Source organism: Meriones unguiculatus, chromosome 4 (genome assembly GCF_030254825.1).
Source record: "Meriones unguiculatus strain TT.TT164.6M chromosome 4, Bangor_MerUng_6.1, whole genome shotgun sequence".
NCBI lineage: Eukaryota > Metazoa > Chordata > Mammalia > Rodentia > Muridae > Meriones > Meriones unguiculatus.
The window spans coordinates 25,172,008-25,185,980 of record NC_083352.1 but is presented as its reverse complement, the minus strand read 5'-3'; the positions used below and the strand labels follow the sequence as shown (position 1 = coordinate 25,185,980).

Below are 13,973 nucleotides of genomic sequence, written 5' to 3'. Positions count from 1 at the left end.
ACAAGACAGAACAGGTAGGAGCTGACGCCAGAGACCTCATCTGGCAGTATAAGTGGGTGCACGACAGGTTCAGATCTTGAGGGAGGAAGTGTGATGTGCTGAGTGTAGGGCAGTAAGAACGGGAAGACACTGAACAGTGGCTTTCCACGGAGACTTGATTAATGATTCCGTATGAAGGGCAGTAAGTACTTAAATCATTCAGAGTTCAGCTGTAGATAACCCCGAGTTACACATTTATCAAGTGGGTAAGTTTTATTTTTGTTTCTTTGTGGGTAGAAGTTTTAATCCATTGATTTTTTAAAATCTCTCTTTTAAAACAAATAAAGGCAACTTGTTTAAAGCTGAGCAGACTATGAAGTCACAGATGCCACAGGCAGCACTAACATTCCTGAATTTAACCCTTCCCATTTTGAACCGCACCTTTAATGCTACGAGAAGAGTCACAGTCTCCACAGAGTAATAACCTCTGTCCACATAGTCACCCATGAAGAGATAGTTTGTATCTGGTGACTTTCCCCCAATTCTGAAGAGTTCCATAAGGTCATGGAATTGGCCATGTACATCTCCACAGACAGTAACAGGACAGCGAACCTCCTGTACATTTGATTCTTTTGTTAAAATTTCCTTAGCCTGTTGGAAAAGGATAAGCAACAATTAAAAAGATTCCTTACACATTTAACAGCACTTCGTACCTACTGAGAGAAAACCACGTGGAAGCATGCTTTATAAAATAAACCAAGCCTGGCAATGGTGGTGCACGCCTTTAATCCGAGCACTTGGGAGGCAGAGGCAGGCGGATCTACAAATTCAAGGCCAGCCTAGTCTATAGAGTGAGTTCCAGAACAGCCAGGACTACACAAAGAAAACCTGTCTTGAAAAACCAAACTAAGCCAAACAAACACCCCCTACCCCCCCCAAACAAAACAAAACAAAACAAAAAAACTCCAGGAAGAGATGGCCTAACTTGTGGCTGTAATAGCAAAAGACTGGAAATGACACATCTACAAAGACACAGAGAACCTGGAATCCTTATGTGATGCCAGTTAGAATCAGAATTTGTTTCAAATATCTATGGTAGTATTATTCCTTTGCTTAAAAGATTTAATTTTTTTATCTATTTGTGTTGGTATATGCCACGTGCCCAGGAAGCCAGAAGGGGTACCTGATCCCCTAGAGCTGGTATTACAGGTGGTTGTGGGTGCCTGACATGAGTACTGGGAACTGAACTTAGGTCCCCTGGAGGTACACCAGTACTAATGGAACAGTACAAAACACCCAAATGCCCATTCAGCCACGAGCTGATACAATGAAACAGCATACCCAACCAGAAAGAATGAGTGATAACCAACAGTAGAAAAAAACAAAAACAAACAAAAAACCCACAAAAATGCACTGATATGTGCTGTAACTTTGAAAACACTGTGCCTTAAGTCAAAGATGCCCATGTGAGAGATGATTCTCTTGCTCCCATGTCCAGAAGAGACAAACAGAGGTAGAAAGTAGACCACGCTGTTTAGCACTTAGGACACAGAGGGGGATCAGAGAGATGGGGAAACAGCAGCTAGGGGTGTGGGGCTTCTGAGGGTAATGAAAAGCTCTACTGTTGTGACAAAGTTCTGGACCAGCCTGGTCTATGCAGCCAGTTCTAGGCCAGCCATGGCACACAAGTGCTTCCACTGATTTGTGCTGCTGCTAGACAGAGCCATGCACCACCCTAAGGACATTATGGCCAACCACAAACCATAGGGATGACAGTGGGCCTAGATGTTCCCATCATCACCCCAGTGACAGAGCTGTCCTAGCATTGTTAAGGAGTTACTTAAGGGTTTGAGGTAATGCTTGTATACAAAATCAAACCTACGGCCTGACCAGATGTATAAAGAGTATAGCAAAGCAATTTTATTAATATTACAGATGTGACAGAAATCCAAGTAACTGTTAGCAGTTTAGGTACTTCTGTTAGGGCACTCCTGTGACACTTCAGAAACTTGTAAAAGGTATGCTCAATTCTGCACCCAGCAACCTCCTGTCTCAGTGTTCCCTGCATCCCTGGACTGTGTAATTTTCTCTTGTGCTGCAACTAATCTTGGGCTTAACTACACTTTTATGACATTCCCATGGTAAAATGCTTAGTGACGAACTTCTTAGGACATGACCTAACATTGAGGCAACGTACAACTATATGGTAAATTTCAGTTGACACTAGGCCAGGACTTCTAACAGTTCCATATTCTAAGTTCCTTTCCTTTTTTGTGAAGGTGTAGTTTGGTGCTGAAGACCCAACACAGAGCCTCACACATGCTAAAAAATAATCTTACACTGAGCTGCAGACCAGCATATATATATATATATATATATATATATATATATATATATATAAAATCTGATTTAAGCTTGAAGACACATTTAATGTTAACTTTGTTTCCTGTGTAGATCTAATTCAGCACTTGCAAACCCTCCTGGATTTTCCATCTACAGATGACACCACTCCTCTTCATGAATCTATTCAGTGTATGCGGAACACAGAGAACTTACACTCAGTGTGCCCCAGAACAGCCTGTGGTTTTAGTGAGGAGACTCTTATTGCTGCCAAACAATGAACCAAATAACTTGACTGAGAAGACTCCACCTCACCCTCCCAAGTACTCAGTCACGAGACTGGAAGGTGGCTTTAATAGCCTGCCTTGGTCAAGGAAGTTCTTTTCTTTTAAGAAAATCTATTTCTATTCACTTCTGTCTGAGTTTATGTGATGTGTGTGTGAGCTGGTGCCCATGCCTGAGTGTGCCTAGAGGCCTGAGGACAATGTCAGGTCCCTCAGAGCTACTTACAGGTGCCTGTGACTGTCCCTGAGCCTGTGAAAGCGATGCTACAATCTGAGCTCTGGTCCTCATGAATGGGTAGCAAGCATTCTTAACCACCAAGCCATCTCTCCAGCCCCAAGGAGCTCTTTTTGGCTACAATGTAATATTTACCTAGCAGCAGCCCCATTATCATCTACTGGTTTGTAAATGTGATAAAGATCAGCAATTCTCTGGGGTCTTTTTTTGCATTTATAAATTCTATTTGTTCAAAGTTCTACATTTGAGACTCTTTTTTAAAATTGGGTCTCATACAGCCCAGGTTAGCCTCAAAATTGCTGTGCATCAGAGGATGGTCCTCCTGCCTCCACCTCCCAAATACTTTTATGAACACGTGCCAGCCTGTGTTCCCGGTCTGTGCAGTGTTGTGGACTGCAGCTAGGACTCAGTGCACACTAGGCAGGCGCTCTACCAACTGGATGACAGCTCTGCTCTCTGCTTTTCAGAGGACAGAGCACGGATGCACAGGGCTGGCTGTGCGGCTCGGTGGCAGAGCAAGCACCTACACGAGCATGCTCCACACCATCCTTCAATCCCGGAGTTTGCAGTCACAGAAACAAGCAACCAACTCCCACTTGGGTTAATCCTCTACTGCTTGAGTGTTCTGTTACAGCTGACACACTAACCCTGAGCTACGACCACAATGAAGAAGGCAACTCGTCTTCTAGACACTTAAGAAAAGAAACACAGTCTGTCCAGAGACTGGAATACTAAACCTTTAATGCCATGACTCAGGTGTGCTTGATCATGAGGGAAAGGGGCGAGTCACAAACCCACACGATTATCTGTTTAATTTTTAAAAAGCTTAAAAACGAAACAGTAACATCACTGCAGGAAGAAAGGCAGCTCACCCGACAGTAACTACAGTGCTGCCTACAGCCAGAGAAAGCATCATGCTGTTACACGTTAGTCACCAAACTGCTGCTGTCCACAGAATGAAGCACGTACAGCCAAATCAGACAGGGCAAGTCCAAGCATTAATCCCGTGCAGGAACCCTGTACACAGGAAGCAGGAGGGAAGCCAAACAGCCTAGCACAGCACAGCAAGAATGGGAATGCCGTCAGCAGAGGCCTTCAGACAGCACGTAACCCCCGCAACGCAGCTGTCAGCCACAGCAGACTTGAAGTGATCAGTGACATGACTGCCAGCTGTATTCAAACTCACTTTGTAGAGGAGGGTGGCCTTAAACTCCTTTCTGAGCCTCTTGCCTCCACTTCCAAAGGACTGACTGGTTACAGGCATGAACAACTGTGTTTGGTACATGGTTCAACTTTCTATAAAAACAGGTATTTCTATTAACTCCAAAATTGCTTTCTAGTAACTCTGTTATACTGTAGTAATCCAAAGTGCTGACTTGGGACATTGATTCAAAAACAAAATTGCAGTACAGCTAAAGCTTTCGGGCCAGAAAGATGGCTCAGTGGTGGAGGCACTCGCCTCCAAGCCTGATGACAGGAGGTGATCCCTGAGACTCCATAGTGGAAGGAGAGCACTGACCCCCGAAGGTTGTCTTCTGACCTCCACATTCATGCTGTGGCACACACCTTCCCTCCAACAAATACATGTGTGCAAGTTTAACAACTAAAAAACAAAACAAAACAAAAAACAAAAAACACTGTAAAATAACCAAGTTACTGCACTCTCGTTGGGTGCACCTCCTTGCTGGTACTGGGATCCAAAGAGGCCAGTTACTGAATATCCTAGACAAGTGCTTTCCCACTGAGCCACATCCCTATCCTCAGAATTTTATTCTGAAGTAGCTTTAAGCAATGACTATTCCAACAGCAGTGTTCTAAGTACATGGCTCTAAATTGTTTTAAAGCTAACTTTGACAGGAGCTCTAAACTCTTATTGTGGAAAAATCCTCAAGTGTAGGTCTTCAACTTTTCATTCAACTCTTCCGCCAGAAGCTGCACAGATCAGCCCAGTGGGGAGCTATGGACAGTGGAGTCTGCACTCTTCTTCTACAGCCTATCATTAGGTACAGTGAAAGGAAGCAAAGGCTCTTCACGGTGCTAATGTAATTATGTAAGCTACAGTCTCTACCCTTTTCAGACGAGGTGTCTAGGGCCACAACTCTAGAGCATGAAGTCCTGTCTTTGCCATGCATGAAAGAAAAAAATGGCTGGCTTTTTCCTTCCCAAGTTAATGTCTCTGAGGGTTGATTCCTAGTTATATAACAATATATATTCCCATTGCTACATTACTGAAATTGTGTATGTGTGTGTGTGTGTGTGTGCTCGCGAGCGCGCACGGGCACGCAAGGTTAACTGAGGGCTTATTCTAATTAACAAACCCAGTAGGCAGGCCTAGACTGATACAGTTACTCAATATAGTAAAGACACCTGAGAACTCTGTGTAGACTCATACCATAGGCACAAAAGGAGCCAGATGCAGTCTAAGAATGTAATTCTCAAGTGTTTTACAATGATACAGCAACAGAAATTTGATTATTTCTAGGACACAGTTAAGACCAAATTTAAAGCTGTAACGTGGACTATAGTTTAAGACCACAGTTGGTAGTTGGGGGATGGTGGTGCACCCTGTAATGCCAGCACTCGGGAAGCAGAGGCAGGCAGCTCTCTGTGAGTTCGAGGCCAGGCAGGTCTACAGAGTGAGTTCCAGGACAACTAGGGCTACAGAGAGAAACCCTATCTCAAAAACAAAAAAACCAAACCAACCAAACAAAAAAGACCACAGTTGGTAGATATAACTTGGTAGCCAGAATAACTGCTGCAAACACTACACCGAAGCATGCCAGCCACTTATTTCTTTTTTTATCCAATTAAGAAAGAGTCTTGGGTTTAAGGGTGTACTCAAGTCTGTCACTTCCCCTACTGCCAACAGGTGGCCCAGTGCTGTGACATTCCTGAAGGCTATGAGGCTTCTGTTGACTGCACAATCTTTCCCCTCCACATGAATGAACTGCTATGCTTATCTCTTCCGCTCTAGGCAAATTCATAGAAAGCAAAACACAGAACAGACAATCCCTGAAACAAATAGTCTTACATAAAGTCTTAAAAGTCTACCTGCTGCTCTTGCAGAGGATCCAGATTTAGTTTCTGGCACCTACATGGTGGTTCACAATCATCTGTAACTGCACTTCTGGGGGATCCAATAGCCTCTTCTGATTACTACAGGGACTAGGCATACATGTGGCATGCAGAAATACATACAGGCAAAACAGTCATATACATAAAAATAAAATAAATATTAGAAACAATATAAACAATTTTACAGGGCTGTCAAGCAATGTAGCAAAGGTCTCCCACACCCCGGACTCAGGCCTGAAGCAGCAAGATCTGGGGCTCTCAGCCAGCTGTGCCTACATAGCAAGACCAGCCTAGACCAGCCCAACCAAAAAACTTCAGTTCTTTTTCCCGTAAGTGACTTGTTTTTGGGGGGTTTGGTTTATTAAAAGACAGGCTAGCTTCTAACTCATTATATAGTCGAGAATGACGTTAAACTTTCAATCCTTTTGCCTTCAACAAGAGGTGCCAGAGACCGAGCCCAGGCCCTGTGCATGCTAGGTGAGCATTCTACCAATTGAGCTGTAGCCCTAGCCGCACAACTCTCCTTAAAACAAGGAAATTACCCTCTGCGTTTAACAACACCAAGTGTATATGTGCCAAGCAACATTAAGCTTTGAAGGCAACTAGGAATAAAAGAATATACTCTTAAAAAAAGCAAGTTATGAGTGTGTATACAATGTTTTCGGGTGCTAATCCTCTGGTTCTCCTTTAATGTAAACAAAATACACGAACACTCCTCCATTCCACACATACGGAGACCAAGGCTTAAATACCATATACAGATGGGTTCACAGCAAGGCATGGTTGCACATGCCCACATTTCCAGCACTCAGGAGACCAACCTAGCTTATATAGTGAGTTTCAAGCCTACCTCGGCTACTTGTGAGATCTTAACTCATAAACAAAACAAACCACAAACAAGAGAGGTGAGTTAATGGTTGTTAGAGAAAACAGTGCCAAAAGTAAAACACATGTTCGCTTTCTCACACATCTCCTAAGCTTGAATTAAAAAAAAGGGGCAGGAGAGCGTCAAAAGCTACTGGTCTGTAATGTGCAGGGTTGTTTTGCCAGGATGTGTGCCTGGCACTTGAAGACAGAAGAGGGCACTGGGTCCTCTAGAACTGGAGCTACAGATAGTCAGCTGCCAGGTGCTGAAAACTGAACCTAGGTCTTCTAGAAGAACAGCCACTGCTTTTTTTTAAAAGCAACTTTAGTGATTGGTTTTATCTTTTGTGCACTGGTGCTGTGCCTGTATGCCTCTGTGACGGTGTCAGATTTCCTGGAACTGGCCCTGCAGACAATGTGAGATGCCATGGGGGTGCTGGGAATTGCACCCGGATTCTCCGGAAGAGCAGCCACTGCTCTGAAACTGCTAAGCCACCTCTACAGCCCAGGGCTGACATTTCCAAAAGCCACTTTTTTGCTTTTTTTGCTTCTGTTGAGACATGGTTTCATGGACTCACAAGCCTCCTTCTTGGCTGTCTGGGTGCAGAGGTGTAACATTTAAAACTTCAAAGCAGAGTGCAAACAGTAATGACTCTAAGGAACCACCTCCTGTGCCCACACAATGGCTTCTTCTCCACCATAAAAAGGAATGGCATATCAATACACAGTATAACCATAAACCTTCCAACTACCAAACAGCACATTTGGAAGAGGTCACAGTGGCAGTCTGGATGGTAACTGGCCCCCACAGGCCTGTAGGGAGTGGCACTATTAGAAGGTGTGGCCTTGTTGGAGGAGGTGTTACCATGGGGGTGGGCTCTGAAGTCTCCCATGCTCAAGCTACACCTAGTATGACACAGTCTCCTTCCATGCAGATCCAGATGTAGAACTCTCAGCGCCTTCTCTAGCACCATGTCTGCCTACATGCCACCAGGATAATAACAGACCAAACCTCTGAATCTGTAAACCAGCCCCAATTAAATGTTTTTCTTTATAACAGTTGCTGTACTCCCGGTGTCTCTTCACAGTAGTAAAACCCTAAGACAGTAAGTTTTATAGATTGAATATTACGTATCAATTTAAGAAAATTGAGAAAAATTTCTGAAACTAAATGTGAAATATTGAGGCAACTGGTAAAGTTGGAAAACTACTTAGCAAATTTCAATCCTACTCCATTATTTTTCTTGAAATGTAAGCAGTTCCCATTTGGCGTAATTATTTATTATTATTATTATTATTATTTATTTATTTTGGTTTTTCGAGACAGGGTTTCTCTATGTAGCCCTGGCTATCCTGGAACTCACTCTGTAGACTAGGCTGGCCCTGAACTCATAGATCTGCCTGGCTCTGCCTCCTGAGTGGTGGGATTAAAGGTGTGCACCACCGCACCTTGATCATTTGACACAATTCTTAAACATGTATTGCCATGGCTACGGCTAACAACAGGCCCTCAATAACATGGTTTGACTTTCAGGGCCAATGGATCCTTTGCCAGATGGGCAAAGTGTTTGTTATCCAGCTTGATGACCTGAATTTTAGTCCTGGGAGAAAACCAACTCCTATAAATTGTTCTCTGACTCCTCCAAACACGGTGGCGCACATTCAAGTGTGTACACACCATATATGTGTGTATGTGTAAACACAAAGTATTTTTGTGTGTGAGCACAGGTGAGCTGGAGGCTGACATAAGGTGTCCTCTGCTGCTTTCCCTGTTAGTTTCTGAGACAAGGTCTCTTTCTGAACCTAGAACCACCCATCAGGCTAGACTGGCTAACCAGGCAAGCCCCTAGGGATTCTGTCCAAAACTCAGGTCCTCATGACTAATACTTTGCCTACTGAACCATCCCTATAGCCCCATCTGTTGTGTATGAGCAATTCAAATAAAATTCTTTACTGTAGAGGAATTGAATCCAGTACAATGCTACTCTGGCTAGAATAAAGATATGCCCTTAGTACACATCTTTAATCCCAACCAATGAAAGTAAAGTTTGTTTGTAGAAAGATGCACCCATGTTTGAAAGTGACGTCTAATTGAGGGGCAGAAAAAGTGACCAATCAGAGAATGATTTGACAGAACAGGATACACCCAACTCTCATTACATTTGCTTAAGAACATAAAAGAAAATCAATTCAAAACAACTAAAAATTCATCCCTAACAGAGCTGCTATTTTGTCATTATAGTACCACTCTCTTCCTGGCACTTTGTGTCATTTACCAAATCTGTCAGAATGGCTCAGTGATGCGCCCAGCTAGTCCTGGTGCTACAAAACCAACCCAAGGCAAAACTACCCAAAACAGCTGACAAAAAAACTAAGGGGAAAGTTCCTAGAAGATGTTCAAATTAGAACAAAAGTTATATGCTGCGTATAAAACTAATGAAAACGAATTTTATAACGTAAACATGTTCCTCTACCTCTATGTATTCTCTCCTACCTAGATGTATTTTGCATATCACACACAGTCTGATGCAGCAAAGTCCACTTTCTAGGCACCACTTTATGCTAGTTTCACATTTCATTTCTTTACCTGCCGGCTTAAGGACAGAGTGGCTTAGAGGGACTGGAGAGCAGTGACTTGTTCAGTCAGCGGACTAGGTCTCAACTTCAAGCTCCACTGCAATCATGCCATTCTCTGGCACGATCGGGAACATTTTCTACATCTCTGTATTTCAGACCTTATCAATGGACCACCAAAGCCGACATTAGCCCTGTTCAAATAAAATTTCACAGTAAGTTTACCACTGGGCAGAGTGTCACATACCTGAAACCTCAGTGCTCAGGGAGGCAGAGGAAGATGGAGCTCCAAGAATTCGAGATCAGTGCAGTCAGTGACAGCAAGGCCAGCCAGAGCTTTGTGGTGAGACCCAGACCCCAAATAAAAAGTGAAATACAATGAACATAGCAATTAGTTCCTTCTGTTTGCTTGTTTACCGCTTTTTTCTTTCTAGAGACAGGGTTTCACTGTATACCTTGGCTGTCCTGAAACTTGCTCTGTAGCCAGTTAAGATTTTTAGCAATGAAAACCATTTGTTTGTTTGTTTTGGAGACAAGGCCTCTTCCATGTAGCCTGGCTGTCTTGGAACTCACTAAGTAGAGCAAACTGATCTCTACTCAGAGATCCACCTGCCTTTGCCTTCAGAGCGCTGGGATTAGATGCATGTGGCACCATGCCCAGCTAAAACAGAGGGTTCACATGTTCTATTTCCACCAGGAACTAATTTTCAGCAACATAATTTTGCTTCAGAAGTCAAGTATACACTCTTTTACATTACCAAGTTAAATCTTAAGTGTCTACTTATGTCAAGGCTTTGAGTCCAGAGCCAAAACATACCTGTCAGTTCAATATATTCAATACAGAATTTACACATCTTTCTTAGATATTTGGTTGTGAGCCTAGTCTCTAATGGCTGAGCCATCGCTCCAGCTTTAGAATCTACATACCTACACAAGCCTCAGATTTTCTGATCGAAGACTAAAATAGATTTCTGCCAACACAGAAGTGGGCCGTCCCCCCCCCCCCCATAGATCATCATCACAATGTTCTTCAGTTATAGGATAAAACTTAACAGGGCAATTTTTTTTTTACTCTTCCCAAGACAAGAGTTAAATATAGTTCTAGGTGGAAGGGGCCGGACCGGCTCTGCGGCACGCCATCTTTAAAAGCTGCTGTGCACACAGCCATTGCAGGAAGGAGTCCCAGAAGCAGGATTTGTGTTCAGCACTCACAATTAGCTTCAAGCTTTACCTGTCAATACAGGTGAGTGTGTCGAGTCTGTCATCTCCGAAGACAAGCCTTACTGCTCTATGCCAACGACTTTACAAGCGACAGAAATGAACTTGAGAAGCCCGACACGTCTTTTGTGCTTGTGCTTTGGCAGTTACTCCCCCGCTGAGACTAAGATGAGTTCCTGCCATTACCCCAGTACAGGGCCTTTCCCACCACCACTCTCATCTTGACTTCTGCTGCTTCAATTTCCAGGCTGAATCAGGACAGAAATTTAGTTTCTGGGGGAAAACAATCTCTTTACAAATGTCACTTTCTATAGATTGGTATGTCAAACAAAATCTAAAAATCACATCATTAAAATATTTGCTGGGCTAAGCACAGTGGCGAACACCTTTGATCCCAGCACCTAGGAGGCAGAGGCAGAGGCAGAGGCAGAGGCAGAGGCAGAGGCAGAGGCAGAGGCAGAGGCAGAGGCAGAGAGTTTGGGTGGGGTCAACCTAGTCTACATAATAGTTCCAGGGCAGTTATGACTACAGTGAGGCCCTCTCTTTTCGCCTGGGAAATGGCTCAGCAGGTGGAGATGCCGGATGCCCAAGCCTGGGGACCAAAATGAGACCCCAGAGTCTACAGAAAGTGGCGAGAGGGCCTTCTCCACAAAGTTTTGTTGTTCTCTGACTCCTTCACCTGCACCCACTAACACATCATACACACACACATACACACACTTAAAAAAAAAAAACTTTAAGAAACTAGCCAAAAGGAATTACACAGATGATGTGTTAACACTTGACTTTCTGCTACATCCTTCCCACATGGTACTCTTGCTCTGGAAGAGTAGAGTGTTCACAAGTAGGACAAGACAAAGTGGGAAGTAAAGTCATTGACTTTACATAGAGCATCGCTGTAAACTCAGTGATGTGTGTGCTGAAGATAAAAGGAAATACATGAAGTTTGGGTGATGGCCACTAAACACAAAATCCCCTTTGAACTACAATCATCACGTCTCGTCAACATATCTATTTCACATTAACACATTCTATTTCTTTCCCAAAGTAAGTGGAGTGACACCGGAAACAAGATGAAAATGCATCCTTTCTCATTTGTCATTCATCTAGCTCGCTTCACGTCAGGATTGTATGTGAGCAGCTCTTGGCACTTTCCACCCAGAAGACTGACTTTTCACTCTCATCCCTGCCTCACAGATAAGGCATCAGATAGGGCAGGGACTGGCAGGTGGCACGCTTCAGAGCAGAACTGAATTCTGACTGGCTGACCGTAAACACGAGATAGATAGCTCAGCAGTTAAGAACCTGTACTGCTCCTAGAACTGACTAGGCTCATTAGCTCGCAGGACCCCACATCAAGGGGCGCACCACCGCTTATTTGTACTGCCGGTGCCAGCTCCAGGGAAGCTGACACCCCTGGCTTCTGCACTAAGCACACAGATACACAATTAAAAACTAATAAATCTTAAAACCTATTACAAAATGGGCCTAGGGACTGAGGTTAGACCACCAGGTGGAGGAAACCATAGGAACACAAGTATACATACACACGCACACCCCAGCGAAGCTAACTATTTCTTCTACTGGCAAATCCATCCCATGGGTCAGAGGACAAAGTGATGGGCGATGATACTCTTGGAATTATTGGAGCTACACAACGAAAACCCACTCACAGCCTAAGATGCAAGCTTGAATACACTATGTTGCTGCAAACTGGTAATCCAGTTTCTTCACAAGCTAAAGTAAAACACCAAACCAAAACAAACTTTCTAACAGCTTCAGCTAGCGTCCTAGGAGTTCAAGACTCAAGTGCGATGCAGCAGTGGCCCAATCTTCTGGAAGAAGTATCCTAAAATTATCAGGAAGGCAAAGGGAAACACTGAACTGACTCAGCCTCCTCTTGGTTTTGTACCTTCGGGTTTGGATGTGAAGATTACAATAAGAACGACTAACTCATCCAATTTCCAAACTGGACAGTACAGTGGTGCTCCAGCTTGAGAGAGATCATCTAAAGAGTTAATTTTCAGACAGGAAATTACAGGTTATCCCACAAGAAAAAAGAAAGTTAACTGAAGCTATAAAGCAAACGCTTTCTGTGGGTGAAACACTACTTTCTTCATAGTTTTGTTTGAACAAAGAAACTCTCCTGTGTTAAGTAGTTATTCAACATACAAAGGCCTTGGTCAATTTGAAAAACATACCACGAGCTATTACTCCCTGCACCACCAAATAAGGAGCGCCTATAAATAAATAAGACAGACAAAAGTAGTACCCCGACTTCTAAGAAAAATGTATGGACTATGACTTGAAATAATTAACTCCTTTTACTCTTTGAGACTGCTTAACATGAAGATACAGGAAAGCCATTCAGTCCATACTGTGAGAGAAATGAAAAACCATTTCCAGTGGTTAATATATCATCAGAGATTCTGAAAGCCGAGAAGCCGCGATCAAGAAGGGTTTACCTAATCCACCACCTGCAAGCTATGGGGGGTGGGGGGTGGGGGAGGTGGGAGAACACGAGGTAAAAATGGAAGTAACTTTCTATAACGTGGTAGCTTATAAATAGCACACAGCCCAGTCACCTCTGCCAGTAAACACGGTTTCCAAACCCAACACCTGCTGCCTTCTCCCCGAAAGAGGAATCACCACTCCCAAGGGCCGCTCAACGCCAACACCAGTCACCACCTGCCTCCACCAAAGTCAGCCAGGTGGGGAGGTCTGCCTGCCATCACGCCCCCCAGTCTGCAAACAAAAGCTTCGTGCACCCCGTGTTTTCCGAGGGTCCCCCCCGTTCACCAGCGAACGACCCCAGGCTAACCGAGCCTCAGCGTCGACTTTCAGCAGAGTTGTCGGTGGACCCCGGGGACTGCAGCAGCCCGGTTTTCGGGGTGGGGTGGTGGCGTCCCGCACCCCACCCCACCCTCCCGGCCACGGCCGGGGCCCGTTTTCGACCCCATCCCGCGCGCGCCTCTGCGGCGGGGCCGCCTACCTTCTCGCACAGCGTCCGCACTTGGTTCTCGTTCAGCTGCTTACACTCGTTGAGCTGCTCCACCCACTGGTCCAGCTCCTTGGTGAACGCCTTGTCGTCCATGGCGGCGAGCCGCGCGTCCCCGCCGCCGCCGGCCCCCGGCGGGACCACCGAGCCGCGGAGCGCGCAGCCCGCGCCCCGCCCAAGCCCAGCGGGCAGCTGCGGCCGCGGCCTCCCGGAGCGTCGCCCCGCCCGGCCCCGGCCACGCGCCCGGGGCGCGGCTAAGGGCTCACGGCTCGGAGCGCGGAGCGCGGCGCGGCTCGGGGGAGGCTCCGGCCCGACGGCACCCGCCCGCCCGCTGCCGCCGCCGCCGCCGCCGCCCGCAGGCCTCTCGGCGCTCTGGCTCCGGCTCCCTCGTTCTTTCTCTTCCCTC

General features: G+C 45.2%; 1 protein-coding gene across 1 annotated transcript in view; it reads right to left on the bottom strand.

Moving 5' to 3' along the window:
- The window catches only part of Ppp2cb (protein phosphatase 2 catalytic subunit beta), a 22,495-nt gene extending 8,522 nt beyond the window's left edge, over positions 1-13,973 (bottom strand). Inside the window, exons 1-2 of the mRNA XM_021636502.2 lie at positions 13,562-13,973; positions 421-630 (exon numbers count right to left, since the gene is read on the bottom strand). Of these exons, the coding sequence (XP_021492177.1) occupies positions 421-630; positions 13,562-13,663 (312 nt within the window). The 5' untranslated portion in view covers positions 13,664-13,973. The remainder of the gene's footprint in view (positions 1-420; positions 631-13,561) is intronic.